This window comes from Chlamydotis macqueenii, chromosome 26 (assembly GCF_036417535.1).
Source record: "Chlamydotis macqueenii isolate bChlMac1 chromosome 26, bChlMac1.mat, whole genome shotgun sequence".
Classification (NCBI taxonomy): Eukaryota; Metazoa; Chordata; class Aves; order Otidiformes; family Otididae; genus Chlamydotis; species Chlamydotis macqueenii.
Window position 1 is genome coordinate 2,040,585 of NC_141581.1, and position 27,949 is coordinate 2,068,533.

The following is a 27,949-nucleotide window of genomic DNA, read 5'->3' on the forward strand; positions in this document are numbered from 1 at the left end:
GTCAGAGTTGATAAAGGACCGGGTTTGTGGTTCTTGCTTTAAAGCACTCCTTAAGCCAGGTTGCCTGTTAATCTTTCCTGTTAGAGGAGAAAGCAACAATGCTGCTTCCCAGCCTGGAAATGAGAGACTGGCCTTGCTAGCACGTCCCACAGAGGTACTTGCTGTGCTGCTTACTCGCTGTAAGATTCGCTGCAGTAGAACATACTGTGGTAAAACTGCAAATCAGTAGGGCATTGCCATGTAACAGCAAAGAAAAATTCACAAAGGATTAGGTTAACTCTGGAAAAACACTGCTCTGGGGAACAAAAAAAAAGGCAGAGAGCTATGAGGCAGAGATGGATGTCCACATACTTCTCCATTCCTAGACTGAATTTTCTATTCGCTTTAGATCCAGAGCTCTTGACTGTTTGTCATTCCAGTCTATTTCCCAAAATTCACTGACGTGTGGCCAAAATAAATTTCTTAGGTTTGTCCAGGATGACATGGCACACTGATGCTGTAGGTTTGGGGAAGGACCTGGTTCTCCATCGCCTGTTACACCACGTCACTGTTTACATCATGCCAAAGGATGTGGCAACTGCTACACCTCTGCCATGACCATGCTTTACACCCACATTGTACTCATTTGCCCCAGGAGTAAATGACTTTTGTTGGATGGAAATTTTCCTACAGAAGAGTTTTCCATCCAAAAATGCTGATTAGACTAAAATGAAATGTTCCATGGAAAGGTTTTGATTCCGTCAAAGCTTTCAGTTGAAACAAAGCAAGCCTTGGCCAGGCTGTCTGATGGGCGAGCCTGCCTCCACTTCTGCCAGCTCACCCATCTGCCTACTTTTCCCTGGACTTTCTGGCTTTGTGGCTACAAGATTTCCCAGCTGACTGGCTCATGGAAGCCAAGACACCCGTTAGGTACCAGCTTTTCACAGCTCTCTCCCTGCATGGGGGCAGCTCTGTGACCAGACACTCTCTGACTCAGAGTTTGATGTTTTATTTTTAAAATCTCTTTTGATTTTGAATCTCATCGTGATTTTTTATCCTACTGAAATTGTCCATGTTTTGCTTTGCCACTCAGCTCGGAGTTAGTGTTATCACAGTTGTCAGCAGTGCATGCTTTATGTAGCAGAAGGTGGTGTCCGTTTGTCTGTGTTGGTAACATGATTTCCAGCTCCAGGAGCAAGCTCTGAAAATAAAGCACGGGAAGATGTTTTTTTCCCCATTTTACCCCGCCTGCTCACAACTACCATTTCCAATATGTCCCCTAATGCTGTGATCCCTTCTGTCCTTCCTGCATAACCTTGCTCCATACTTCTGCTCTGTTGCCAGTGGGAGTTCAGATGTGCACAGGGAGGCTGGTGCTTCTTATCCTCAGGACGAGAAATATTTGATCCTCGCTCATTTGACAGGGGTGAGTTTCTGTGGATTGGTCAAATCCCAACCCCAGGGAGAATAACAAAGAACTTGCTGTCCTGTGCCCAGTACACAACCAGTGAGGAGGGTAAGGTGCTGACTGGTGCCAGCTTCTGACTATGAGTGGAGGCAGCTGCCTACACCGTGGCTGACCTGCGTTCAAGCCTTATGAGACTCCTGACCTGCTGCGGGCCTGTCCGGGTGAGAAGGCAGCCCCGTGAGAGGCCCCAGACTCATGGAAAAGCAGCAATAGTTGGCCACCAGCAGCAGTTATTGTCTCTATTCATACTGGTGAATGTCAGCCTGCCTCCCTCCCTCCTCCTCACCACGGTCCATCTGCCACCTTCTGATGGCAGGATGCAGGTGCCAAGCAGAGCGGCGGTGAAGTGCAGCCATGCCTGGCTCTGCCTCAGCTGGGAGGGGACAGCCAGCAGCCTCTCAGCCCAGCTCCTCTCAGCTCCTGCAGGACTCTCAGCCCCCTCAGAGAGATGCTGGTAACTGCTTTACAGACAGGGAGCCTTTCAGGGCCTGCACCCCAGCCTAAACTGGAAACTGCCAGCCAGCACTTGAGAGATGGGTTTGAATAACGTTGTCACTTGCCACTCCATCCTTCCGCACGTCAGAGGGACTGCAACTGGGGCAGCACGCCAGCTAGCTCTGCCCTGACCAAAACGGGCTCTGCAGCCAAGCTTAGGGCTTCAGCAGTGAGGGAAGGGACCACCGGCCATGCTCAGCCTCAAGCCAAACCTGTTGCATTATCGTAGCCTGTCCTTCCTGCACCGTGCAGGAAAACTCACTGTTTCTGAATCTGCAAGTGATAGATTCTGGTTCTGATGCAAGATGCAGGTGGGCTCCCGACAGGATAAATCCGCAGCCTTTGGACAGAGTGCTAGACCACCAGCTCCCTTATCTCTAGCACAGCTGGAATTAAAATCGCTCTACAGGCAAGCACATGCATGTAGAAGCTTTAAGGGGGACCCCAGCCAAGCTCTGATCAATGGGATTGATTAGTTTATTGGAAGAATGCTGTGAGTAATAGCAGTAGTGCAGCTGCTGGGCCCGCAGTGGGTGGTTTTGTTCTGGAGAAGCAGTCGCTGTGCAGCCCCGCGGGAGCTGAAGTCCCTCAGGCAGCAAGGCGCAGAAGGACTCGGCTGGAGGGTAGGACCCTGCAGGGCATGTGCTCAGGCTTTGATCTGCATGGGGAAGCACATATAAACAGCCTTCCAGCCCTTGAAGGCCAGAACACAAGCTCCTTCAGCCGCAGCAGAGCTCTCTGCAGCTACGCTTTGCCGGTGGAAGGAAACTGCTCCCATTTCTCTGGCAGCTCCGTCACCTTTCCCGGAAACTGCTGCCCTCCCTGGCCTCTGCACGGCTGGGATGTGCCGAATGAACTCTACAAGCAGTGTCCAGACAACCCTGTATTTTACCCTCTTTCTTTCTCTCTCACAATCTGATTTTTAAAAGGACAGAAATTGATCAAATGCCATTTTAGTTTTTCAAGTTTCTTTCTGGAGCTGTTTCTTTTCTTTTGCTGCTCAGACAAGGTCGCAGACAGACAGCCCAGTGCCCCAGCCAGGCTGCAAACGAAGAAAAGCAATCCCTTTACAGCAACAACAAACTGGTTGGTTACTTAATCAGTTAATTTAATAGTGAAATATATTTACCGAAGGAGTTGGTTATTTAACCTTTCAACACCCGGTTGCTCCAGTCTGTGATTTCTTCACCCTGTCACAGAGCACAGGCTGGAGGTCGCAGGCAGGGAGGGCCCGTGAGTGGAGGAGATAGCGAGGATGGGATATAAGGGGACTTCAGATCAGGAGCCAAATTGCTGGGTACCCGCAAGTCCTCCAGGCTTTATGAACAGGGCTGGACTGCCATCCTAGCAGAGCAGAAGCCTCAGAGAGGCGGTGGGAACGCCAGCCGCTGTACACTGATTTCCCTGTGCAAATCAAACAGAGCAACATCTTACATCGAGCAAAGCGAATCGCTTATGGTCACAAAAATGGATACAGAAACCACCTGTCACTGCTTGCACTTTTTGCTGACAGTTAGGGACAAAAATAGCCTCTCTTCGTGCCATGGTGTGTGTTTGATGCCTCTCTGCACCTCCTTGCTCACTTGCAGGGCCTGACTCTGTGCTGTGACTCTGGCTGGTCACGTACTCCGAGTCCCGGTACCTATCCTCACACCACAAGCGTGCTCTTGTCCTCAGATGGGATCATCTGCAGATCATCTCAGAAGAGATAAGTGACTACTGCTCCCCAATAGCCTCTCAGCCAGTACCAGCACCTCTTATTTTCCAAGATTTCTGCTGCTGATCAAAAAAACCACTTGTGAAGATGTGTTTACAGTTTCCCCTGCCAGCACAGAGATTTCTATCTGACAGACAAAACCAACGTAACATTAAAAAATCTAGAGAGAAAAGAAGAAAAAGCCTTTCTGCTCAGTCCAAGTCCCACCCGCTCTACCAGATTTCTTGGTGGCAAAGTAAGTAATTTCCTCCTACTACAAAAAGAGAGTTTGTTTTCCTCTGAACTTGGATACTCGTTAATACCTAAACCAGCACCATCACTTGCACTCCTCTTGTCAGTGAAGAGCATCTAATTTTGCACCTAGGTTTGTGTCTTCCAGTGCCTTGCACGTCCTTTTTTTGTCATGTGCAATGGTTGGTGGTGAAAGCTCTCCCAGAAGACTCTGCTAACTCTGGGCCACTGCCGAGCAAGTATATCAATGCATGTGATGGCACTCTCTGTGCTGGGGCATCATGTGGCTTGTTGAGCTCCTCTGAACAATGAAGGCCTTTGAACATGAAAAGAAGTCATCTGGAGATGAAAGTATGAAAACAGACAAAGGTGGATGGCAGCTTTTTTCCAGGCCCCTATGCAATCACTGACAAGTCATAGCCTTCCCTTGTCTCACTTCTTCTGCTGTAATTAGAAGCAAGCTGATCTCCTGTCATGGAGGGAGAGAAGGAGACAGTGTAGGATCAGTGATTCACCCAACTTAAGAAGAAACCAGTGATTTTGAGGTGTATTTTATCAGGGCAGGTCCAAAGCATTCTGTGACTTCACGGTTGCCAGCGATTTCATAACAAGAAGGGCAAAACCTTTACAGTGTCTCAAAGTTGCCAACAGCTGGAGCAATCCGGCAGGACAGAGATTTTGGAAAATGCAAACCTGCTCTTTCCCCAAACATGGAGCAGGTCTGAGGGCTGCAGTAGCTCATCTCAGCAAGGGCTGCATGGACGCAGCTCCTGTGGAGCCTGCTGGTGCTCTTACTCCCCTCTCTCTGCCTAGCACTTCTAGTTCTGCTTTCTGTGCCACACAGAAATACCTAAGGCCCAGAAGGCAGCCAAGACCAAGCAGCTTCACCACTGGCCAGGCTCACGGGAGAGAGGACAGCCCAGCAGCAAAGCAGGAGTCCCCTGGCAGCATTGAGCCATGCCCTGAGGAACCCCACAGGCAGCACTTCTTGGGGAGAGAGGGGAAAACATCCAGTGCCAGCTTTGAAAATAGACTTTTGCATTGGTTCAGTAAATTTTTGAGGGGTATGATACGAAGGCCAGTGAGCACAGAGCTGTGTTAGTCACGTAGTTTCTGTGCTGCTGAACAAAATGAAAGTGCCTAGATAGCTGGAAGAGATAGAAAGGTCAGTACGTGCTTGTGATATCGCAGTGCAATTGATACACAGGCATGTACTGGGGATAAGATAGGCTTACTGGTGATAAGATAGGTGGAATGAGATTGATCTGCACTGGTGATATGATGCAGTGTTACATAGTGTTGATCAGACGTGATTACCAATGCTTTATCACGTCTCATCACTGTGGGTGCTTAGTGAGAAGATGAAGTTCATTTTTTTTCCCTTGCAAGATGGAGAGTGCAAGAAGCAGAAGAGCTTTAAAGATTCGGGTAAAACTGAGGGAAATGGAGTGAGCGGAGAGAAGGAGGTAAGGGGAGGTCAGCAAGAAAAAAGAGGATTTGTGGAAGTTTATGGGAGAGCAGAATCAGCCGTAGAGCACCGAGCTCTGAGTCTGTGCTAACTACAGCCCACGCTGTTATCTTATCAGTGACACAGCTCTCGCTTGAACACCCAGAGCCTCTGGGAAGAGACCGAAAGGCCCAGCAAAGTGTTCCAGTGTTTGGACCGGCCTGCAGTGAGCAAGGAGAGAGGACAGAGCTGGAGATATCCGTGCTATGGAAGGGGAAGGGAGGCTGTCCCGGTCTGCAGGGCCGTGGCCCTGTGGGACCCAGAGGTGTCTCTTACTGAGGGGGCTGAGTCCCTTCTGCCGTTGCAGACTGGGCATGGCCAGGAGGGACGCAGTGGCCTGAAGTCTAAGGAGATTCCCCTCGGGAGCGACTGTCGGACCTCACACATGCCAAAAGCAGGACTCATCAAAAGATGAGTCCCAGAGCCCTGTGACTTCAGGTCCTGGGTGTCTCACTCCCTTCTTCCCCCACAGCAACTCCTGACATTTTGCGATGCTCTTGGAACAGTCAGAGCAATATCCATAGCCTAGATGGCTTTTTGGAGGAGAAGCCTCAGCCCCTTACTCTTGTGCCATGATCTCGAGGCGTTTACATTGTCTGTCGGGGTGTGTGCACACACACTTGCTTGAAATTGTCTCCAACTAAACCAGAAGCTCCTCTGGGGATGTGATTTCTCTGGTGCTTTCCTTCCCCATCTGAAAAGGACCAGCAACTAGTTAGCTGGAAATTTAATATGAGAAATCATTTCAAACCAGAAAATTGATTTGTTTCAAAAGAAAAGTCTAAACAAAATGTTTTGGCAGTAGTTTTCAAGAAGAAATCTCATCAAACCTTCTCTTTTTCCAGTAAAATATCTGTTTTCTCTGGGAGGAAGACATACCACAGGAGATAATTTTTTTTTTTTTCTGTCTCTGACACTAACTCACTGAACAAACAGGAACAAGCCACTTTCTCCTCTGATACCTCTGTTTTTCCTTCTGCTCATCGGGATAATATGTAGTTCTCAAGCAAACAGGACAAGCTAATAGGATTGAGAAAGAAAATGCTTTGGCACATAAACAGTTGATATCACTGGAGGTTGTAGTCTAAGAAGAGGGGAACGGTCCTGTTTTTCATCAGACCTGAGTTCTCTGAGAGCTTAAACAGGCTGTACCAAGAGGGTAATTTAGGCCTTGTGCCTGAATGCTCCCCAGCAACTGTTGTCTTCTGTCAAGTCCACCTCCCACTAAGGTTTTAGATAAGGCCTGAGCCCTGGCCTGTAGCTGTTTATTTTACCTCCAGGACAAGGTATTCTGTGTGAGCTACCGTGTGGCTTTCGGGTACCAGAAGATGGTGAGATATAAGCTTTTCTATTCACTGTATCTCAGGGCTCTGATCTTCTGCTTCCCCCGCTTCCCCAGCCTCCGCAACCGCTCTGTTCTCTGCAACAGTGCAGACCACAGTCCCTCCAACATGGGTAATTCGCTGCATCCGGGGGTGGGCGTGGACCAGTGCAGGCCTTAATGGGTGGGTTTCCACACTGGACTCAGCTGACCAGCTGTACGTACCCTTAGCTGCAAGAAAGCTGGAGGGAAGCTCCAGCTCTGCAGTGAAGCCGGCCCAAGGGTGACCAGGTTGGTGACCCTGCCGGGTTGTGGAAAGCATCAGGGAGGGAAACCCTGGCCTAGTGGAGGGAAATTGGTTATTTTCTTGTCAGCTTGAAACAGTTGCAAGCATTTAGGATAGTTCAACAGCCTGAGTATTAGGTATGTTAAAAATATAGAATAGTTTATTTACACGGTGACCAGTTTTCAGGCTTGAAAAGCAAGATGCTCATTTCAGTAGCGCAGAGGGGCCAGGTGGGATCCAAGAGGTAAGCAATGGGTGTTTAGTTGGGAGTTGAGTTGTTTCGGGAGCCATAACCAGCTCGGAGGGCTGTGGCAGTGCGGGAGGGCTGTACACCCCCTGCACAGAACAGGCACGTGGCAGTGCCCCAGGGTGTAAAAGGTACAGCTGGCAGGGCACACAGAGGACAAAGCAGTGGCACCATGCAGCCCTGCCTCACTGCTCTTCTCCATCTCTCCGGGGAGCCAGCAGCACACCAGCTGCTTCTTGCCCTAAGCCAAGGAGAAGAGGACTAGATGGCTCCCTGTCCTGTGTCCCACCCCATGCAAACCTCACCAGAAGCGTGTACTTGGTGGTTTCCTGTGAAATAATTGGTTTTTAAGGGATCTGAAAAGATCTGGATCTGCTGGAGCCGACACAGTTCATCCTTAGTGAGCCTGGTAGGCATTAAGCTCTGAGGTCCTGGGATAGCTTTGGAAGTGGGTAAGAAGGAGCTATAGTGCTGTCTGTACTGTCCTGTGCTGGGTCAGGCTGGAAATGTAAATTGTGGCCGGCTGTTTGGAGACGCGAGGCACAGCTGAGTGCTCATCTGCTGTGACAGCATCATCTCCCAAGTTCTTAGTTCTGGAAGTACTTGGGAAACCAAACCGGTGTTAAAGAGATTAAAGCAGAAATTCACAAAGAGGCTTTCCACGTCCCATGCAGCAAGGGTGTGTGTTCAGGAGCAGAGAGAGAAACTCAGGGAGGAGTTGCTTTTGACTTGTCCTCTGTGTCTGACCCATTTTCTGTCTTGGTGGCAATACTGTAGTAATAGGAGCGGATTGTGTTTTCCACAGAAATAAATCCTGGACGCTCTTCCCATCTGCAAGAGCATAAAGGAACAAATAGAGTCAACAGAAGGGACAAAAGTGGGCTGATGCAACAAGAAGATACCAAGCACAGAAGAACCTGGGGAAGAAGAGCAGTCTGGTTGTACCAGGGCTTAGGAGGGCAGCTGAGACTTTTCTAGGGTGGAGGGGCAAAAGCACAGAGGCTCTGACATCTTCCAGGGTTGGTACAGGCAAATGAAGGGGGATGATAATAAAAAAACAGGTGCATCATTCATCTTAGATTGGGGAATGAGACCAAAGCAGGTGACACCATTTGCTTTGTGTTGCCACCATCCGGAAGGTGCATGCTGTCCTGATGGACCTGGCACCCAGCAGAGAGCTGAGCTAGTGAAAGCCCTACCTGTAGGTCCAGCATTGCTGCATGAGGGCATACATCTCTGCCGGGCAGTCGGTGGGGCAGTCCATGCGCTTCCCTTGCTCTATGAAGCTGATGACCTCTGGGCCTTTCATTTTCTAGGATAGGATCAAGTGGGAAAACGCTTTAATGTTTTTGGAGCTGGCAACAGGGTTGGAAGAGACAGATCAGAGCTGGGCCTGGGGTAATGTTTTGGATCCATGCACCCCATACAGTCACCGTTTTCAACCCCGGCACCCAGCAGTGACGTTGTGGCCAGCCCGGCATGCAGCCCCCCATCCCAAGCGTGGGCAGAGCAATGGCTGAGCAACCGATTGTTCAGCTCTGCAAGTGAGCAGAAGGATCAAAGAGAAGATCTGCTTTGATTCAAATCCAAATTAATTTTTTTTTGTTTCTTCTCCCTTAAATGAACACAAAACTGCAAGATCCAAACAATCTAATTTGTGCCTTTTGTAAAGTGGAAGTGAGCCTGTCTCTCCTCTGTTCAACAACGGGAAGAGCTCCTACTCAAGGAAACAGAAATGTAGGTTCAGCATGTGTCAGCCTGTTGTAGAGCAGGAGACCAGACCGTGGCATCCATCCATGATGGACCCAGCTCTGCCTCACCTTGTACGGTTTCTGCCCGTAGCTGAAGGCCTCCCACATGGTCACGCCGTAGCTCCATACATCACTCTTGCTGGAGAACTTGTGGTAGAGGATGCACTCTGGGGCATACCATTTCAAGGGCCACTTTCCTGCTGTCCTGGCCTGTCGCAAAGCAAAGAGGAATATTTCCACCCTGAGACACAGACTGCTCTGAGCTGAACCACAATTCTGCTTTGCTAAATGTTTGTGTCCTGTGCAATCCCACGCTGCTGAAAAAAAATCCCCTTCCCCTGGGCTAGGAGCTCAAGGTCCCAAGCCCTAAGCTCCAAACCCTGGCCCAGGCCTTACTGTCTGACTGGCCCTGCTCAGCCACCCCTGGGTATGGGATGCTGTCCCACAATGCCACCCCACTCCTGCACCCCAGCCTCAAGGCTCAGTGTGGTCACCGCTGGGAAGATCAGCCCTGGCTTGGTCTTCATCACCTTCTGTTCCCTGCTCTCTTCTCTGGCTCCTCTCTGGGGCTCTCAGCCCCACAAGCAGGAGGGCTCCTCCCAGTTACCTGGATCCTTCCCTGTGCTTACACTTACCTTATAGTAGCTGTCATCAGCGCCAAGAGCCTTGGACAGTCCAAAGTCACTGATCTTGGCATAATGCTGGTTGACCAGCAGGACATTTCTGGCTGCCAAGTCCCTGTGGACAAAGTTTTTTTCCTCCAAGTACTTCATCCCCATGGATACTTGGTGCATCAGCTCCACAATATTGCTGACTGTAATCTCGTCTCTGGGGAAGATGAAAGGATAATGCAGTAATACAGGACCTGCCATTACTCTGGACACCACAGTCCCCTCCAAGCTTTCTAGCTGCAAGGGAGAATGAACGTGGACGTGTCTGCTCCACCTACAAAGCCAGGGTCTCCTGGCAGAAAACAGTTTGATCAGAAGTGCAGAAAATCAGCCAGCCACATTTTATTCAGTACTTACTTCTTGGAAGCCAAGAACTTGTTGAGTGGCCCTCCAGAAGCCATCTCCATCACGAGCATCAGGGACTCCGCCTCACAGACCCCAATCATACGGACAATGTAGGGGTTGTCCAGCTGATGCATGATCTGGGCTTCCTTCATCATTTCCTCCTTCACTGTTTTCTCGTTGTTGCTCTTGAGCACCTTTATGGCCACATCAATCTGCTTCCTGCATGGGGCGCAAGAGAAACACACATGTGATGAATTCAGCAGCAGCTAGACTCGTGTGTCCCAGCCAGGCGTGCAAACCACTTCTCAGGTGTTTGATCTCTCACCGGCAATCTCAGTAGCCTGTTTTGGCAATACCCTGCACAGCACGCAAGGCGCATCATCTCACACACTGAGCTCTGCATCATCATTGCCATATTTCATGGGGGAAATTCAGGCACAAAGTGGGCAAAGGCCATCTTTGTGGACTCACAGACAACCAGGGACAGAGCCAAGGATCGCACATCTCCTCAGTCTCACTCCTTTGGCCTGACATGGACCAAGATGACCTCAGAAGCATGGACTTGCTCCTCTGAGCCCAGCAAATGCTTTCAGAGGTGGCAGTCTTACTGCTTGGGAGTGTGCAGTACAGATTACACCCTCAGGGCAACAAGGCTGTCACCGAGAATCCATGAAAAGTCATCACTGACCTTCCAGAGTATTTTTTATACCTCCACCCCCTTATCACTTTGGGGTCCATCTAGCTAGAAACAGGCTAGCTGGGGACACCTGAGCTCGGCTTGGAGCACCCTCCTCCCGTTCTTCAGGGCAGCACTCACTTTCTCATTTTGTAGACTCCTTTCTTGACGCAGCCGAAGTTTCCTGCCCCCAGTTCTACTTCATCGATCATCAGGTGGTCCCTCTTCAGGAAAAGCTTCTTATCCTTCAGTTCCTCGGGGTCACTGTACGGACTCTCGTAGACACTGGTGTCCATGGGTAGTAGGCGTGACTTTCCTGCACCTTCCCAAGGGATACAGGTTTTTTATAAGTGTGAACAACGTATCCTTCCCCATCTCTCCCTCCCTCCCTAGTTGGGAAGGTTTTCTGTAGTCTCTTGTCCAATTCTCCTTCAAGCTTCAGCATTCAAGCCTCCCTCCTAGGCATCTCTCTCCTGCTAATTACAGCTGCTGAAGGAGCCAGGATGGGGGAGAGATGTTTGAGCATTCCTGCTCCACGCATCAGACCCTGAGGGAACTGGGCACGTGCATGACTTCACGCCACAGAAATGTAATTGGATACATGGAGTAGTGTGGAAGATGGGGAACAGGGCAAGGCTTGATTTGGAATCATAGGATCATGGAATGGTTAGGGTTGGAAGGGACCTTCAAAGCCCACCCAGTCCAACCCCCCTGCCAGGAGCAGGGACATCTCCAACCAGATCAGGTTTCTCAGAGCCCCGGCCAACCTGGCCTTGAACATTTCCAGGATGGGGCACCCACCACCTCTCTGGGCAACCTGGGACAGTGTCCCACCACCCTCAGTGTAAAAATTTTTCCCTAATATCTGATCTGAATCTACCTCCCTCTATTTTGAAACCATCACCCCTCGTCCTGTCACACCAGGCCCTGCTGAAGAGTCTCTCCCCACCTTTCCTGCAGCCCCCTTTGGGCACTGGGAGCCGCTCTCAGGTCTCCCCGGAGCCTCCTCTTCTCCAGGCTGAACAGCCCCAGCTCTCTCAGCCTGGCCTCACAGCAGAGCTGCTCCAGCCCTCTCATCTTCTCTGTGACCTCCTCTGGACCCTCTCCAACTGGTCTATGTCCTTATGTTGGGGGCTGATTTACTGGGTACGATGGGGAATGGGACAGGGCTTGATTTACTGGGTGCTGAGGGTGGGCAAACAGTTTTGCCATTTTCTTGTTTCAGGCCTCTGAAACGAGTGGGATGTCCTGGGTGCCTTTTTAAGAAAAAGGCTTTGCAGCACAGCTCTTTGACCAGAAGGTGATACCAACGTGTCAGGTATCCCCCACGGTTCCTGTGGCATCCCCAGGTCCCGTACCCTCCTGTTAGGGGGAGAGGGCTGTCAGAGATGCTCACCTACAGGCTCTGGTGTGTATCCGTCTGCATTGAGAGGCCCAAGGTGTTTCTGGAAAAGAAACAGTGATAAAGTGGATAAAGCAGCCGAGGGAAAGCCGTCCAGTTTGAAATGGGAGAGGAGAGGGACAGGGAGCCTCTGCAGCTCACAGACCCCAGCCGGTGGTGACTGTCTCTAAAAGGCCCTGAGCTGGGCACAAGAGATCGGAGGGGTATGGAGCCACCTTTTCTTTTCTCTTCCAGTCCCACTGGCAGGTACCCCCACTGCAGGGATCAGACCCTGGGGGGATTCACTGCTGTGGAGCCTGAACCCCGCTGGTGGGCTGTGCAGGGTGAGGTGCTGTGGGCTCTGTGTTTATCCGAGCAGCAAGGGGCATGCACGCAGGGCTGCATTTTGCTCTCTGTCCCCTCTGCTTTCCCCATCCCCAAATGAATGACAAGTCTTCTGCAGCAGCAGGGGTCATCCCAGCCACGTCTCTGCAGCTTGTTTTGAGACAGGGAGCGGAGGGAAGCCTGGAGGCAGCTCAGCTTGCAGCTGGCATACCTACCTGCCCGAAGAACGGCCCCCGTGAGCCCCCACCGACACTGTACGAAGCCACTGTCCCAAAAGAGACAGTGACAAAGCGGCAGGGTACGCATTTCTCCAGCACAGCTTTGAACTGCAGCCAGCGCTGCTTGCAGCCGAGTCGCCGCGACATGGGAGCCCACCATGGATTGTGAAAGCTCTCTGAGAAGATGGGTGAATGCTCCGGCCTTTATTTAGCCTCCGCTGGGCTCTGGGATGGGCTGCTCCTAGAGCCCAGCCTGGCTGGTTTCAACACTGCTGGGCACTCGGAGCGGTGACTGAGCGCAGACGTACCCCGCGGCCAGGGACGCAGAGGCAGCACAAAGAGCTGGCCGGTGGCAGCGCATTCCCAGAATCCAACCACGTCCTCCTCGCTCCTGCCTGGCAAGGAGGGCAGTGGGGAGAGGACTCCCTGAGGACAGGCCCACATGTTGCAAGGAGCACAGTATGAATGGAAACCATTTTCAGCTCTAATGGTAGCTTTGCCCAGCTATTCCTTGTCCCCATCCAAGCTGGAAAGGAGACAACATTACAGCTGGGCTTAATATGTTCCGTTTGAGTTATTGCCTTTTAGAGAAGAACAGAGTTTGATCAGCAGGCTTGAAATGCAATAACATTAAACCAATAAAACAGACCCTCCCCAGAACTTACGCTCACGGAGGGGTGGGTTGGTGGAACTGGTGCTGCGGACGCTGTGAATCAGGAGAGAGAAGGTGTTATTAAGAGTCTGCCTGTGCCCCAAGCAGGATCAGAGCATCCTTGAAGGACTCTGTGGACACCTTGGTCTGATGTCCACCCTCCCCCTTTTTTTTTTTACCCAAAAATATGCAGAAATGTGCCTGGATGTGGGTGTTACTCCCAGACCAGCCCTTAGGGGAGGTGCAGGCCTACTGGAGAACCCTCCAGTCTCCACCAGTCCCAGAGCAGGGACTGGCTGAGTTGTACCCCAGAGCCCCCTGCCCAGGAGAGCGGGGGTCCCATGGGAGGCTCTATGGTGACATTCATGATTCCTGGGCCGGGACAAAGTGACCCATGGTTTGAGTGTTCAGCTCAAGAAACCCACCAGGAGCCAGACTTGCAGGACATGTTGTTTCCTGCTGCCTAGAAGCAGGCCGCTTTTCAGAAGCCGTCTGTTGGGCACCAGAAGCCCCTAATCCATTTGGAGCACTGATTCCCCCATCTGCTCCTGTCTTTGGGCCACCCTAGGCCAGGCCTGCAGAGTGGCCACTTTCAGCAGACAACATGATGTGAGACTTGACTAGTTTAGCAGAGAAGTTTAGCAGAAGACTTGACCGTTCCATCACCGCAGGAGTCTGAGCAAGGTTGGACACGGTGAAGGGAACATCGGTCGACACTGCTCAGACTGGCCTCACTTGGTGGTAAACTGAGGCCAAGGATGGCACTGAGAGATGTCGGCTCACCTGGCATGTTGGGGTTGGGACAGGTTTCCCTCAGGTAGAAAATCAGCCCATCTGCTTTGAGCTTTAGGTACTCCACCAGCTGGGAAAGAAATTGGAGGAAAAGATATTATTGCGAGGGGAAAATAATATCTTTTTTTTTTTTTTTGCAGGCAACTTGTGTGGCTTACAGTAACCATTCCTCTCAGATTTGTGGCAGACGGGGACTCAACTATTTCTTTCTCTCCTTGCTTACCCATGCACGCGGCGATCTCCTAGAACAAGTGCTTTGTATACCTGGATAGCTGCCAAAGCTGGGAAGAGCCTGGGAAGTTAGGTAAGAACTGAAGGAGGACTAAAGGCAAATCTCCCACGGGAGAGCTGGGTAGGGCATTTTCAGTGTAATGGTACTGGTGTCCCAGCCAGAAAGGTTTTAAAGTTGTGTTGTGTTTGATAAAGCGTGAGAGAAGCCTTTTGCTTTCCCAGGGTTAGCTCTGTGGGTCCCAGGCGGTTTTTCACTGCAGCAGCTGCTGGTTCAAGCCCAGTGGGGACTTGACTCTGGCTGGAGATGACCAGCCCAGCTCTGGCCACCAGACTGCAGGGAGGATGAGGCTTTCTCTTCCCCTCCTGTCTGGCTCAGATTATCTCTGCAATCGGGAGCCTGGCACTGTTCTGTTGCCATAAAAATGCCCCAAAGTCTTTGTTTTCAATCAAATTCAGAGTGAAAACAGTCCTGGGAATTTAAAAAATTCAGCAAAACAGAATGACTGTCCCCCAACCAGCCCTGCCCAGGAGGAAGCGCTGGTATCCGTCTCCTGGAGCAGGTCCAAGGAGTGTGCCACAGGGCAGAGCTGGGCTCCCGGGGAAGTGTGACTCCCCAGCAGTGCCAAGAGCTGCTGGGCCATGTGTCATGTTCCCTAAAAACCCTGCCCAACCCTGATGAGGCCTGCTGGGGCACTACGGCCATCACCACTTCCCAAAGCCCCTGACTGATAGGACGTGTCTCCTGGCAGTTGGGTCTCCAGTCATGTAAAGGTTTTGGCAGCTGGCTCAAGACGTCTGGCCTCCCCTACTCTTTGCACAGAAGTCAGTCACTTGGAAAATAAATTGGCAATCTGCACGCGATGGTTTTGCCGGCCCAGGAGCGGCATGGGGGACACACAGGGGACAGCCTGGGATGAGCAGTCTCCTCAGGGCTCACTGCAGGTCTGAGGCACACGCTGTGGCCCAATGTGTGATGCTTGCTGCTGGGGTGCAATTAATAATTAATATAACCATGTCAAGCATCCTGGCTTAAAGCTAGGAATTAAAAGCACTAATCCTCTTGTTTCCTCGGAGAGGCACCACACCAGTGTAGGGCATGAGGGCAGTGGTAAAGCCGGCACTATTTTAGAGCTGTTGTGATATCTCAGACTTAGATCTCCTTAGCTAGGAGTGCGCAGAAATTAATGCAAGGAGGTGAGCTGATATACAGCCAGAGCCAGAGCATGTAAGGGTTGTCTGGAAGGGACTAGAGCCAGCCGTGTACAGTCCTAAAGCCTTTAAAGCTCCACACGGCCTTTCCTGACCCTCAAGACATGGGCAGCTGTAACAGGGGAAACGTGCCTTCACGTTATTGGGACACCCGTGGTCAGCATCCCACAGCACAGTACCTGCCAGAGCGTGTCGAACTTGGTCCCCTCAGGGATGGAGTACTTGCCGGACTTGTCCTGGTCTATCCGATAGTGATACACTGTTTTGCCGTAGATGAGGGAGAGGGCGTAGGCACTGTTCTCCTTCCTTTCTCTCAGCCTGGTAGGAAGGAGAACCGTTAAAAGCAACTCTAGGTTTGGCCCTGTGAATTATCACGGCTGCATGGTGGTTGGGTTGCTGCGTGGGCACTTGGTAAGGAGGCCCTGCGCCCCACTGGTGGAATGGGCACCTTCCTGACATCCCTCTGCAGAGGCTGAGGAGGGACCCTTCACCTTCAGTCTCTTGCCCCTTTCCTCCACCCTCTCCAGCCAACTCTTTCTTTCCCTAACTCATTCAGGAGACAATTAAATGAAGGGCTGTCTCACCTCAGCAGAGGTGCAGAGCAAATGCTTTCACCTGTATTTTATTGGCCATACATTGTCTATGTGTCAATGTTAAATGTCTTCATCCACTGAATCCTTTGTCTCATATCGTCTGGTGCATTAGTGAGCATATTTCATAGAGATATCTAAACATGACAAACAAATAAAACTCAAGATTGGCTCTTTATGGAGGCCAGACGCTGTCTGGACAATAATAGTTTTGGGGTGTCAGACTCTGTCTTTGAAAGATCTGTAACCACAGTCTGACCACATTCAGCTAAACATCCTCTCGGGAACTGTCATGTGAAACAAATAAGTACAGGGCAGCGGAGGTGGGAAAATGGTAAAAGGGATGGCAGCATCTGCCAGGGTTTTGCATGCTCACAGGAATTTCCCATCAGGTTGTGCCCCAGAGTAGAGCCTGCGTTCAGCTTCATCCCGGGCAATGCTGCCGTGGTACCAGGGCATCCTCTCATGGGCTGTGGTGGCAATGAGCTTCTCCACCTGTGGAGCCTGACTTATGATGGCCTGTTCGAGTGCGTCCCCCTGGAAGAGAGTGAGAAATGAGACCTCCTGCCGCTCTGTGGCATTGTTGCGTGGCTTCAGCACAGTTTATTTTGCACCCTTTTCGGTAGATGACACAGGAAACTTGGACTCATAGTTGAAACACCGGTGGCCTTCATCATGCCTACAGCAATTGTGGGTTGAATTCTGTTCTGCTGCAGAGCAGAATTCCTCCCTTATCTAAATGGGTCCCATCCCTCGAATCCAGCTGAAGTCCATTGACTTACTGGTGAGGGACGAGAGAAGTCATCACATTCATATGGGGGATCTTGATGTCAGGCTGGCAGGGTGTCCTCCAGTCCGTGTTCCTGGGAGAGCAGGACCCCTTCCTGGTGCCTCTGCCATCCTGGCTGCTCACGGTCCCCAGACATTACAACTTGTCCAGAGCAGTGCACTCTGGAAATTATGTGGAAGACCCTAAATTAATTTTACTGGCCCCACACGTTTTATAAACAACTGTAGTTTTTCGTTTGCCAGTAGGTGGCAATGTCCTTTGTGTTATCTACCAGGGTCCACATCAGCTTCAAGGAGAAACCTGAGAGATACCTCATTCTGTCAAGCACCTTTGGTCTAAAATAAACCAAAATTAGAGAGCTTTCATAGGAAGGTTCCATAAAGAGAATGCCTGAACCATCTTTCTGCAAGGACTTAAAAGTGTCTGAATAGTCACTCGCGAGGTGACAGTACGTAGAAGGAAATTAATTATGTGGCTGCCAATGTGGCCATTGACAGAGTTTTGCCTTATATTATATATACTCCAGTCTGCAATAACTTGCAGGAAACTGCCTGTAGCTATTTTTAAATGTGGCTGTTTTAAATAACAGACAGACCTGACCCAGAACCCAGTACCTCAGCCTCATCAGCAAAACCCCCACTGGCTTCAAAGAGCAAGGAAAACCTGAGCAAGAATTTACTCCTGGTTTCATTACACCTTCAGCACAGTGTTAGGGAGGCCCAGGCACCTCATGTGGAGAGCGATGGTCTACCTGCAGCGAGCGTCCCGAGTGCTGTAAGGGAACAAAGGGCACATGGGAAAACACTTGCGAAGCGGGCGGTGAGCTCCAGCGCCCTGCAGAGCAGATGCAACACTGGCTGTTCAGAGGAAGAATGTGAAGGCTCGGGAAGATGTTTAGAGCTATTTCTGAAGAAGACACTGGTCTTAGTGCCTTCTCTGAGGAGAAGGACCTTGCTTTGCCCTGCTGTAAGAGGGGGATGCCAGCAACAGAGGGGCAGCAAGCGGCAGTGAGCCCCTGGGGAGCAGTCCTTGCACAGTCCCACACCAGTACCTCTAGTTTCCACGTCTGCCGGACATATTCGCGCACCATATTGTCCCTCATGCTGTCGAAGACACCGGGTTGGGGGTCCACACCACTGGGGCGGTTGCAGGGCTTGCGGAGGGTGCAGCAGAGTCCGTCGGCATCCTTGGAGTAAAACTCGCAGAGCTCCTCCGGCCCACAGTGCGCTTTGCCCCCGGCAATGGCGTAGGTACCATTCATCTGGCGCTCGATGGCGTAATGGTAAAATTGCAGGTTGTAGACCATGGAGAGGACGTACCCCCCCAGGCTGCGCAGGCATTGCCGCAGCAGGAACAGGCCGTCCGACATCCCCGCCAGCTTGAGGTGCTCCTCTGCTTCCGACCTGGCAATGCTGCCGTAGTAAAAGGGCAGGTGAGCAGCAGCATCTGGCATCTCTGCACGCTTACCGGGACTGCTTGGGTCGCCTCACGCACTGCTAGGGCTGGATCTGGAAGAGAGAAGCAAAATTCTTCACTGACACAGAATTCAAAAAAAGTGAAAAAGTTTAGTTGGAATTCAGCCTTGTCTGCCCAGAAGTTCCTCAGGCCTCAGCTGACGATCTGTAGTGCCATTTCAAACACTGCATGGAGAGTAGCAGTGGGTGCATTCGTATCCCCAGCCAGACAATCCCATGGAGATTCCGCTGTCTGCCCCCGCCCCCGAATGCAGCTAGAAAGTGTAAGTAAAAATCCATCTGATCTTGATTTAAATATTTTGAGGCATAGAGAATGCGCTGAATCCAACAATTAATTGTTCCAACCATTAATTGCCTACATTATTAAAAATGTGCCCCTCACATACATCCCGAAGTTTTTAGCTTTGGCTTCCTACCATTTTCTCTCCAGCCTTGTTCACAATAAAAGGAAATTCTTTTTCCTCTCTGAATAAATTAGTTTTGCCATGAGGACCTATAAGGCCAAAATCTTAAATGCAATAAGACTAAAACATGAGATGGACATTAAATGTGAAAAAAACATTTAGATACACAATTGCACCAAACACAGCAAAGGAGATAAAGATAAACCCGAGTGCTTCTGGGCAGATATCAACCATCGGTTGACGGGAATAAGAGAAAACCTTCCTCTGATTATCTCATGAAAAATTTATGGATTTTTTCCCACGATATCTGACTGTGGCTGGTTTATGAATTTGGCCAATACTCTGATCCCATTTGGCAGTTCCAATTTCTACATCGAGCCCATGCTTCAGAAAAAGCTGGAGCTCAGACATGGCCAGCCATCACCGCAAGGTGAGTTTAATCCCACAGTCTCTGTTAAGCTGCAAAGTGCAAGCGTTCCTGGAGCCTCCTGTTTGGAACAGCCTAAAACCAGAAATGAACCTACCGCCGTGCTGCTGCAGCACCAGCTTGCGCTGGGAATCCAGAGAGAAATGGCACTTTGTTCACGGAGTCGCTGCAGAGCCCCTTCTGCCAAGGAGTATAGGTCTTGTATCAAATGATCTCAAATCCTACCCACAAACTGAAGCCAATTTCCGGTGATTAATGGAAACATTATCTTATTCAAAGGGTCTGATTTTTGCCTGGAGCCTCATCTTTGATCTTGTCACTGCGCAGATGCTGACCCCAAAAAGATTGGTGTTGGCCTCCATCCGCATTTCCCGCAAATGCGTCACCGGCATTCAGAGTAAAGAAACTAGCAGCGCTTCAACCAGCATGCTGGGTGTTTTGCCCTGATTCTTCCCAACATGACCCTCAGCTCTGAACATGACGGGAGAACTGACTGCCCCATGGCTTGGGCCCACTGCGCTGTTCCAGAAGCGGCCTCTGCTCTCAGGCAGTGGCCGGAGCTGTGCCTGGGCTGGTGGCCAGCCCTGCTCCATCTTACCCAGCCTGCCGCAGCCCGCTCAGCAGCGTACGACAGGCCTGCCTCCTGCCACCCTCTGGGACTGCTGGCGCTGGGAAGGGGATGGAGCTGGCTGGATACGTGCTGTGTATTGGCAGGAACGGGATAGCAGTCGGGAGGAAACTGCTGAGGAGAAACTGTTCTGCTGCATGCACCCTGCTCTGCTCAGCCTACAGCAGCAAAGAGCCACAGGGAGATGGATTTATGGCAACCAGACTTTCCTCTACCTATTTGTTGTCTTCATTAAGCCCAGAAATGGCCCTGATGAGAACAGGAAGGGAGAGCAAGCTCCGCCGAGGAGGCGTTTTAGCCGAGGCAGGAAACCACAACAGGAAGCCGTCAGTGGCGTTTGCAGCCTGGGTGCGGGACTAGCGTAAACCATATCAGGCGCAGCACAAATAAGCCTGAGTTGTGAAGCACCTTTCACCAAATTCATCAAGCAACGTGGGGTCTTGCCAGTCTGGGACAAATGGGGCAAATGAATACCCCCTGTAGCTCAAACCCTGACTGGAGTCAGTGCTTGGAACCAAAGAAAATCGAGACCAGCCCTGGGAAGAGGGACTTGGGAGTGATGGTAGATGAGAAAATTAACATGAGCTGGCAATGCGCCCTTGCAGCCCAGAAGGCCAACCGCATCCTGGGCTGCATCAAAAGCAGCATGGCCAGCAGGTCGAGGGAGGGGATTCTGCCCTCTGCTCTGCTCTGGTGAGACCCCACCTGCAGCACTGCGTCCAGCTCTGGAGCCCCCAACAGCAGAAGGACGTGGAGCTGTTGGAGAGGGTCCAGAGGAGGCCACGCAGATGCTGAGAGGGCTGGAGCAGCTCTGCTGTGAGGCCAGGCTGGGAGAGCTGGGGCTGTTCAGCCTGGAGAAGAGGAGGCTCCGGGGAGACCTGAGAGCGGCTCCCAGTGCCCAAAGGGGGCTGCAGGGAAGGTGGGGAGAGACTCTTCAGCAGGGCCTGGGGTGACAGGACGAGGGGTGATGGTTTCAAAATAGAGGGAGGGAGATTCAGATCAGATATTAGGAAGAAATTTTTTACAGTGAGGGTGGTGGAGCGGTGTCCCAGGTTGCCCAGCAAGGTGGTGGATGCCCCATCCCTGGAAACGTTCAAGGCCAGGTTGGACAGGGCTGTGAGCAACCTGATCTGGTTGGAGATGTCCCTGCTCCTGGCAGGGGGGCTGGACCAGATGACCTTTGAAGGTCCCTTCCAACCCAAACCATTCTATGATTCTATAAAACGTCTTAATCTCTTGATGCCCACAGGCGTCAAAGCAGCCCAGACACTGGATGGTCACATTCCCCAGGCTGAGCTCCTGAGATAAGATGATGACCGGGTCTTCCCAACCTCAGCCAGGTCCCAGGGAAGGGCAGGTCCCAGGAAGGTGGGTTGAAGGATGTGAGGAGCGAGGACTGCAGCTCTTGGGTTTGACTGCAGAGTCAGGCTCATGAGTCACGTTCGTGAGTCAAGGAAGAGGAAGCGCTGAGTGGGCAGTGGAAGGTCGATGCTTTCTTCATGTGCTATGAATTTCCACTAGCTACCTGGGATAAACAGTGATCAGGTACAAGGATGTGCACCCAAACATGCTGATTGCCTTTGCTGGAAAGTCCAGGACCAGAACATCACAGCAAATGGAACGTTTGACAATTGTTCAGACAAGTGAAAATGAGATGGCAGAAGCCATTGATCAGCACTGCGCTCCCACAAAGTTTCCAGCTGCCTACACAGGCAGTTCTGTTACAAACAGACTGGTTTCCCTCTTCAGGCACGGGGCTGTGAGTCAGGAAAGTCTCACGGAGATATGAGAGGGAACGCAGGACTCAGAAGTTGGTCCAGACCATGCCACCTTTTTCATACAAGCCTTGCTGCCACAAATGAACCCTATCAGCTGCTCTTCTAAGTCCTCAGCCATGAGGGAAAGTCACCCCTCAAGTCTAAGAGCAGATTTGAACAGGATGATTTATAGCCCCTCTAAAGCTATTTTTAAAAATCGGTCCTACTGTTTTGGCTCTTTCTGGGCATCGCTAAGCTCCTCTTCCAAACTGCAGCCCTGGTCCTTAGCACTGCCTCTGGGTGGACCTGAACGACCCTGATGCAACCTCAACAGACCTGCACAAACCTCAGACAGCTTTGGTTTCCCCTACTGTAAAATGCGGAGGAATATGAGAACCGATTCGATGGATTGCTTTTACAAACGTAACAAACCAGTGCCTGGAAGGAGCTGTGCACGAGACCCTTCACCACTATTACCTTCAAGTAGCAGGACCTGTTTTTTCCAGCACCTCCTTAATCTGTCGGGCTGCAGCGACCCAGATGCTGGGTGCTCCTGTTGTCTTTGGGCGCTCCCCCCAGGTTAGAATTGGCCCTGAGGGAGAACGGCCAGTAAAACCAGGGCTCCAGGGATAACTGCCGTGTTTGTAAGTTGGTGTTATGACGTGAAGTTACACTGAAAAAAGCAACACCCACGTAAAAAGTAGTCAGATCTGCGCAGCACAACACACAGGAAAGCCAGGCAGGAAGCTATTGAGATGTCAGTCAATCAGATCTATATATAGCCGGCCACTGGCTTTTTCTTAGATCAGACAAGAACTGTCAGGAACTGGTTTGATTTTATAATTTCTCAAAACAGCAGAACCACCTCATATGAATCCAGAGCCAGTCCCCGAGAGCAGCGGGGTGCTCTGATAAAGTGGAGGAGGCGCTGGCAAGCTTTAGCATCCTGTTAGGACCATATTTTCTGTATCATTGTCCTGGCAGCAATAATCCCCTATAACACAGCCCTGGCTGGCAGGGCTGTCCCTTCAAGGTGGCTGGGGTAGAGGAGGGACCTGCCCAGGAGAGATGGGGAGCCAACTGGGAGGGCGGGAGGATGGGGACTGTGTGGTGGGAACCAGTCTGGAGAGATATAAAGGGATGGAGTGTGCGACGTGTGTTCTGTCCTGAGCTCCTGGCTGGCCTGCGCTGCTGCCTTGTCTCCTCCTGATGTGAATGGGCCTCTTTGGCTGCCTCATGGGAAGGAAATACGCTTCTCACGGTGCCCTGCCTCGGCCCGCCTGCAGCCAGTGCAAGAATAAATGTGCTTTTTGGTAGCAGGGTGCAGAGAGGGATGGCAGAGAGCAGAGTGAGTCTCAAGCAGCACCTCTGTACCCACAGAGGTAACGGGTGCATACAGGGACCTTCTGGCTTCCCCAGTGCAGCCATCCCCCATCCTTTCCCCTGCATCCCCTTCTGTTCCTCCTGGTTGAATCTGAGAACTAGATTTACAGCCTGGTTGGAGATGTGAAGGGCTGAAAAATGTCTGCAGCGTACGAGTTGCTTTTCCAAGTCATTCTTCCCAGGAGTAGCTGGCAGTGTGCAAGAGGATGAACCGAAGAGCTGATTCCTGGAGCTCAGGCACATGGTTTTTAAAATCTTAAATAGTAAAAGACTTGAAATTACTTTAATTCAACTTAAAATGCTTCTTAGTGTAAAGAAAAACCTGAAAAACTTAACTTTGGATTGGCCTGACTACACTCTTCTAATTGTGCTTGATTAATGTTTAATTCTTATTTATGCATTCCAGGGCAGCTCTTCCCAGATTTCCTCATGAGCACTTACGTTCCTGGCTGTAACTGCTTTCCTAACCTCCCTGCTGACTACTCATTAAAACCTCCGCTCCCCAATCGTTTATTAACACTTGAATTATGTGTGAGTGGGAGTTTATGAAAGCGTGAGCCCATTTATGTTTGTACTCATAAACAGCGTGCCTTCTGCTCACATGTGAAGATAATAATCTTTTCTACTTCTCAGAGAGTATTACTCAGTCCTGCCTGAAATGCTTGTGTTTACAGAAACTCCACAGAAAAACCTGCCTGGTTTCCACCTAAGGACCTTGTCTGCTCTTGCTGTCCTCAAAGCAAGCAGGTAAGTCCCAACTGCCCCTCCACTGCCTGCGGATCCCAGGCCAGGTGCAGAAATGCTTCACGTACCTCCTCCCCCTTTGAAGTGGAACGTGGGAGCCCAGGGGCAGCCCACAGTCCTTCTTGGAAAGAAAAATGACATTAAATTCCGCAGCAGCCTTTGCAAGGCCTACAGCGGGACTTGGTGCTCCTGTGATGTGCTTGGTGTGAAGGCTTCTGACAGTGACAGGACTGTACCAGACACAGGTGGGGATCAGTCCACCTCTTCCCCCTTCTAAATCCTTGGCCAGAGACCTAGTGCCACCTCATCACAGTATTACTGGAGACCAAAAGTAGAGGGGATGGTTCTGCTCAAGTGCTTGTGGCCTTGCTCTTATATATGCTAGAAGCAGCCAGTGCTGACCCAGCGGCAGGGCTAGTGGGTGACTGGTTTTCTGTGCCTCCTTCCACCCAGCATCTGAGCTAGGCAGGCTGCCTTGGGTCCCCTCAGCTTTCTTAAAACATTTACTGCCATGAGCCAGCGCTCTTGGTTGCAGTTAGCATTTGAGGGGTCAGTGCAGGAGCACGCTGCTCACGGCCCTTCTGCAGAGCCAGCCCGACACCCGTATCTGCGCCCAGAGGCTCGGAAGTAGCTGTGTGTCACCTCTGTTCCCATCTTGCAGCTCTCACATCATTCCTGCTCGCTGCTGTGTTTCAGCTTGGCCACTTCAGCCTTCCTGAGCGGGTGAGGGTGCTCATCCTTCTCCAAAAGGGAGAAACGGTGCAACAGAGCATGAAAAATTGATGACATGCTTGTTTGGTGCAGTCAGATGGCAATAAAGGCCTGAGCTCATTCATATCCTGCTGGGGACTTGTTTTCCTTCGGTGGTTATTTGTCAAATGCTAATGAGCGGAAGCAATTTGCTCCTCTAGCTTTGAGAGCAGGAGATGGGGAGGGGGCTGGGGAGGGAGAAGGCCACCTGCATGGGGCCTGGTGGGTATAACTATCTGCCTCTTTTGTTCCAGCTGTTGTTTTAACGGCTGGGATTGCCTTGTTTCCAGAAAGCAGTTTTCTGGTGTCACCGTGCTTCCTCTGAGATTGGCTGGTGAGCCTGCAGTGCAGCTGCCTAAGGGGTGGCGTGAGGCAGGACCCCGTGCTTCCCCAAGGAGACTGGGCAGGGGGTGCCATCACAGGGGGTCAGATGGGCAGAGCACCGTCCCCCGAGCCGGAGCACATTGAGAATATTGCAGTGGGAGGTACCAGTGGGTCTCTGACACGTGCAAATCGTGCATTACTACTTCTGGATGAACGCAGACAAATTGCTGTATGCGTGGACTTGTTTCCTATCTACATGTGGTCGTGCCTGTGGTGTATCACATGCTCTTTCTAGCAGAGTGCACCTGTTTCTTACTAAAACCTTCTCATCTGGTTGCGGGCTGCTCGGGGAGCGTGGATGGAAAGATGCAACCAGCCGTGTGGATCTTGGTGTGCTCCTCAGCACCCAGGGTGTGCAGCACAGGTGGCTGCTCTTAGCCTGCTTGGCACTGGCTACGGAGCTGACTCTAGGACTGCCACTAACTGTAGGAGTTTGGGCTGAATACTTGGCCCTTTCCCTAAAGAAAAGGGATATTGGTTCCTTATCTAGCACTTCTCTGATCCCTGAGCATCCCTGAGTGTTTATCCTAGGCAGGAGCCTGGCAGACCCTGATAAATCAGAATGTAAAGAACCATATTTTTCCTAAAATGCTGCAATGAGGGGCACAAGAGATTTAACTGAATGTGTTTCTTTGTTTAAACTCAAGCTGACGTTAGTATTTCAGGAACATCCAGTGATGTAGACAGGTACGAGTACCCTGACCTCTGCGTCCTGCACCGAGAAGAGGAGAGTTTTGCTGTAGGCTTCGGTGGCTGGGCTGGTGCAGGAACAGAAACCCGAGTTCCAGTGCCACATGCAGCTGCCCTTCGAGCTGCCCTGCTGCTGGTTTGCAGTCATACCTTCTCACAAGCCAAATGTCCCAGGTGAGCAGCTTCCCTCGGAGGGCAGCTCTGGAATAGGTGGGGTGCTGGGGCCCACAAGCAGAGTGACGCTGCTGTGCGATGGGGTGAAGCAGAGTCTCTCTGTTGTGCTAAGGCAGCTTGTGCTCATCTATTGCATGTGCGTGTAGTTTGGAAAGCTGTAAAGACGCCCTGCTGATCTTTTGTGGAGCCACTGAAAACACTCCTGGCTCCAGACCCGTTGATCCTGAACAGCTTTTAATTAGGGTCTAATGCACAGAGTTAAACACAGAACATGCAGCTTCCTGCCTGGTATCCCAGTGCTCTTGTGGTCTGATAACTCAGCTATGGGTCATCGTCTCTAAACAAATGATGTCCAGATGTTTGTCCTGGGGATAAATGAGCGCAGAGCTTGTCCCTGCCACCAGGGTGGAGACGGTGTTGACAACTAACGAGAGAGGAGAGTCAGGACTCCAGCAGGATCCAAAAACTCCAGGGTTTTGGGTCTAGCAGATGGTTTCATGGTGCCAATGACAGAAAACAACAATAACTTCTGCATAAGTTGGAGGAGAAGGGCTCTGGTTTTTCCCTTGCTTCTACCTGGCCTCCCTGCATTACCTAGAGAAGGGTTTTGCTGACATAACAACTTAGCACACAACATCACAGGCCTACAGATTGACTCCTGCCAGGACAGAGCATCTGGGGAGTGGCAAGCTGCAGAAAGATGAAAGGAGGTATTTACATGAGGGGTTGATGGTAAGCCTACAGCTTGAGCCCTTTCCTTGGCACTGCTACAAGCAGCGCAGCCCTTAGCTGCACTGGTGTGATGCACCAGCTGTGATGGATCTTACTGAAAATCAGGTGATCATGTCCTCCACTGGCTTGGGATCTCCTGATGGTGTCGAGCAGGTACCGTCTCTGAAGGACTGAAACCTACTGAGCAGGTTTGATGCGGCTCTGAGCAACGTGTCCTTGTCACCTGCCCCCCTTGCTGCTCTGGGTGGTGAACTGGCTGACAACTCTATTTCCAACCACAAAGTGACGGTGTTTTTGTTACATAAGCATCTGCATTTATGCTTTACCTTTCTGTTTAAAAATAAAGGTAATGGCTGAGCTTAAAGTTTAGCAGCATTTTTTTTTTTTTTTGCAATGCCTGGAGACTCCCTGAAAGATCACAACCACTCTCTCCACCGCAGAGGAGTGTGCAGTCTTTGTCCTGAAGAGCCCAGGAGGACAAAAAGGCAGAGAGAGGAGGAGATAGTTCTCCTCTCCTCAGTTTGCCTCTACTGTGTGTACAGTTGCGATCAGGTCAGGTATAGAGCTCCAAAATCTTGTTCCTTGGCTCCTGGTGTACAGGGCTTTGCAACCACCGGCCTATGATGGCTTCATGATGGGGCACTGACTTTTTGTGCTGGGTTATTGGGTGTACTGGGGAGGGAGAAGAGCTGTCTGGGGGTAACATGGAGGGGCTCACCCGCCTGCCAGCCAACATTCAGTTAAGAGTTCCTCTTAAATACTTCATGTGAGTTAAAGCCTCATTCAGTGAAAATACATTGCATCTGGCTTGTAGGCTAGTGCTTTGCTGCTCATTGGGTTTCAGTCCTTTAATCATTCTGTCCTAATTTAGCCTTGACAGGAAGCCTTGACCGTGTCTCCGTCAATAACATCTCTCTACTGAACACAGGCTATCCTCTGCTTTGGCCGTTGGGCTGTTTTGTACGGTAGATACTGTCAGGCTTTGGTCTGTCCAAAGCTACCTGGCTTCTCCTCTGTCTGCTATACAAGATGTCTTCTTAAGGGATTCTCACTCTGGACAATATCTCTATGCAGACAGGGCACTTCACAAGCTTATTCTGCTCTGCAAGTCCCTCTTTGGGGAGGAGGAGGATGGGGAAGCAGGCAGTTACCATTCACTGTTGTGATAGGACGAAGGGTAATGGTTTTAAAATAGAGGGAGGTAGATTCAGATCAGATATTAGGAAAAAAATTTTTACAATGAGAGTTGTAGAGCACTGGCCCAGGTTGTCCAGAGAGATGGTGGATGCCCCATCCCTGGAAACGTTCAACCATCCATCAGGTTGGATGAGGCTCTGGGCAACCTGATCTAGTCGGAGATGTCCTTGCTCCTTGCAGGTGGGGTTGGACTAGAAGACCTTTGAAGGTCCCTTCCAACCCAAACCATTCTATGATTCTATGATTCTATTATTCAGAGGATGGAGATGGGGAAGCAGGCAGTTGCCGTTCAAGCCAGTACT

General features: G+C 50.9%; 1 protein-coding gene and 1 long non-coding RNA gene across 2 annotated transcripts in view; both read right to left on the reverse strand.

Moving 5' to 3' along the window:
• Positions 1 to 972: 972 nt before the first annotated feature.
• Positions 973 to 3,341, reverse strand: LOC147597513 (uncharacterized). The gene is made up of 2 exons (XR_015261133.1): positions 3,072 to 3,341; positions 973 to 1,180 (listed from the first exon to the last, which is right to left on the reverse strand). It is a non-coding gene; the product is annotated as an uncharacterized LOC147597513 (long non-coding RNA).
• Positions 3,342 to 7,228: 3,887 nt separating this feature from the next.
• The window catches only part of ZAP70 (zeta chain of T cell receptor associated protein kinase 70), a 29,147-nt gene continuing 8,426 nt past the window's right edge, over positions 7,229 to 27,949 (reverse strand). The window contains exons 2-13 of the mRNA XM_086767263.1: positions 17,954 to 18,410; positions 16,489 to 16,649; positions 15,702 to 15,840; positions 14,074 to 14,152; positions 13,304 to 13,344; positions 12,091 to 12,139; positions 10,836 to 11,016; positions 10,031 to 10,237; positions 9,638 to 9,830; positions 9,072 to 9,212; positions 8,451 to 8,563; positions 7,229 to 8,082 (exon numbers count right to left, since the gene is read on the reverse strand). Coding sequence (XP_086623389.1) covers positions 7,959 to 8,082; positions 8,451 to 8,563; positions 9,072 to 9,212; positions 9,638 to 9,830; positions 10,031 to 10,237; positions 10,836 to 11,016; positions 12,091 to 12,139; positions 13,304 to 13,344; positions 14,074 to 14,152; positions 15,702 to 15,840; positions 16,489 to 16,649; positions 17,954 to 18,355 — 1,830 coding nt within the window. The 5' untranslated portion in view covers positions 18,356 to 18,410 and the 3' untranslated portion in view covers positions 7,229 to 7,958. The remainder of the gene's footprint in view (positions 8,083 to 8,450; positions 8,564 to 9,071; positions 9,213 to 9,637; positions 9,831 to 10,030; positions 10,238 to 10,835; positions 11,017 to 12,090; positions 12,140 to 13,303; positions 13,345 to 14,073; positions 14,153 to 15,701; positions 15,841 to 16,488; positions 16,650 to 17,953; positions 18,411 to 27,949) is intronic.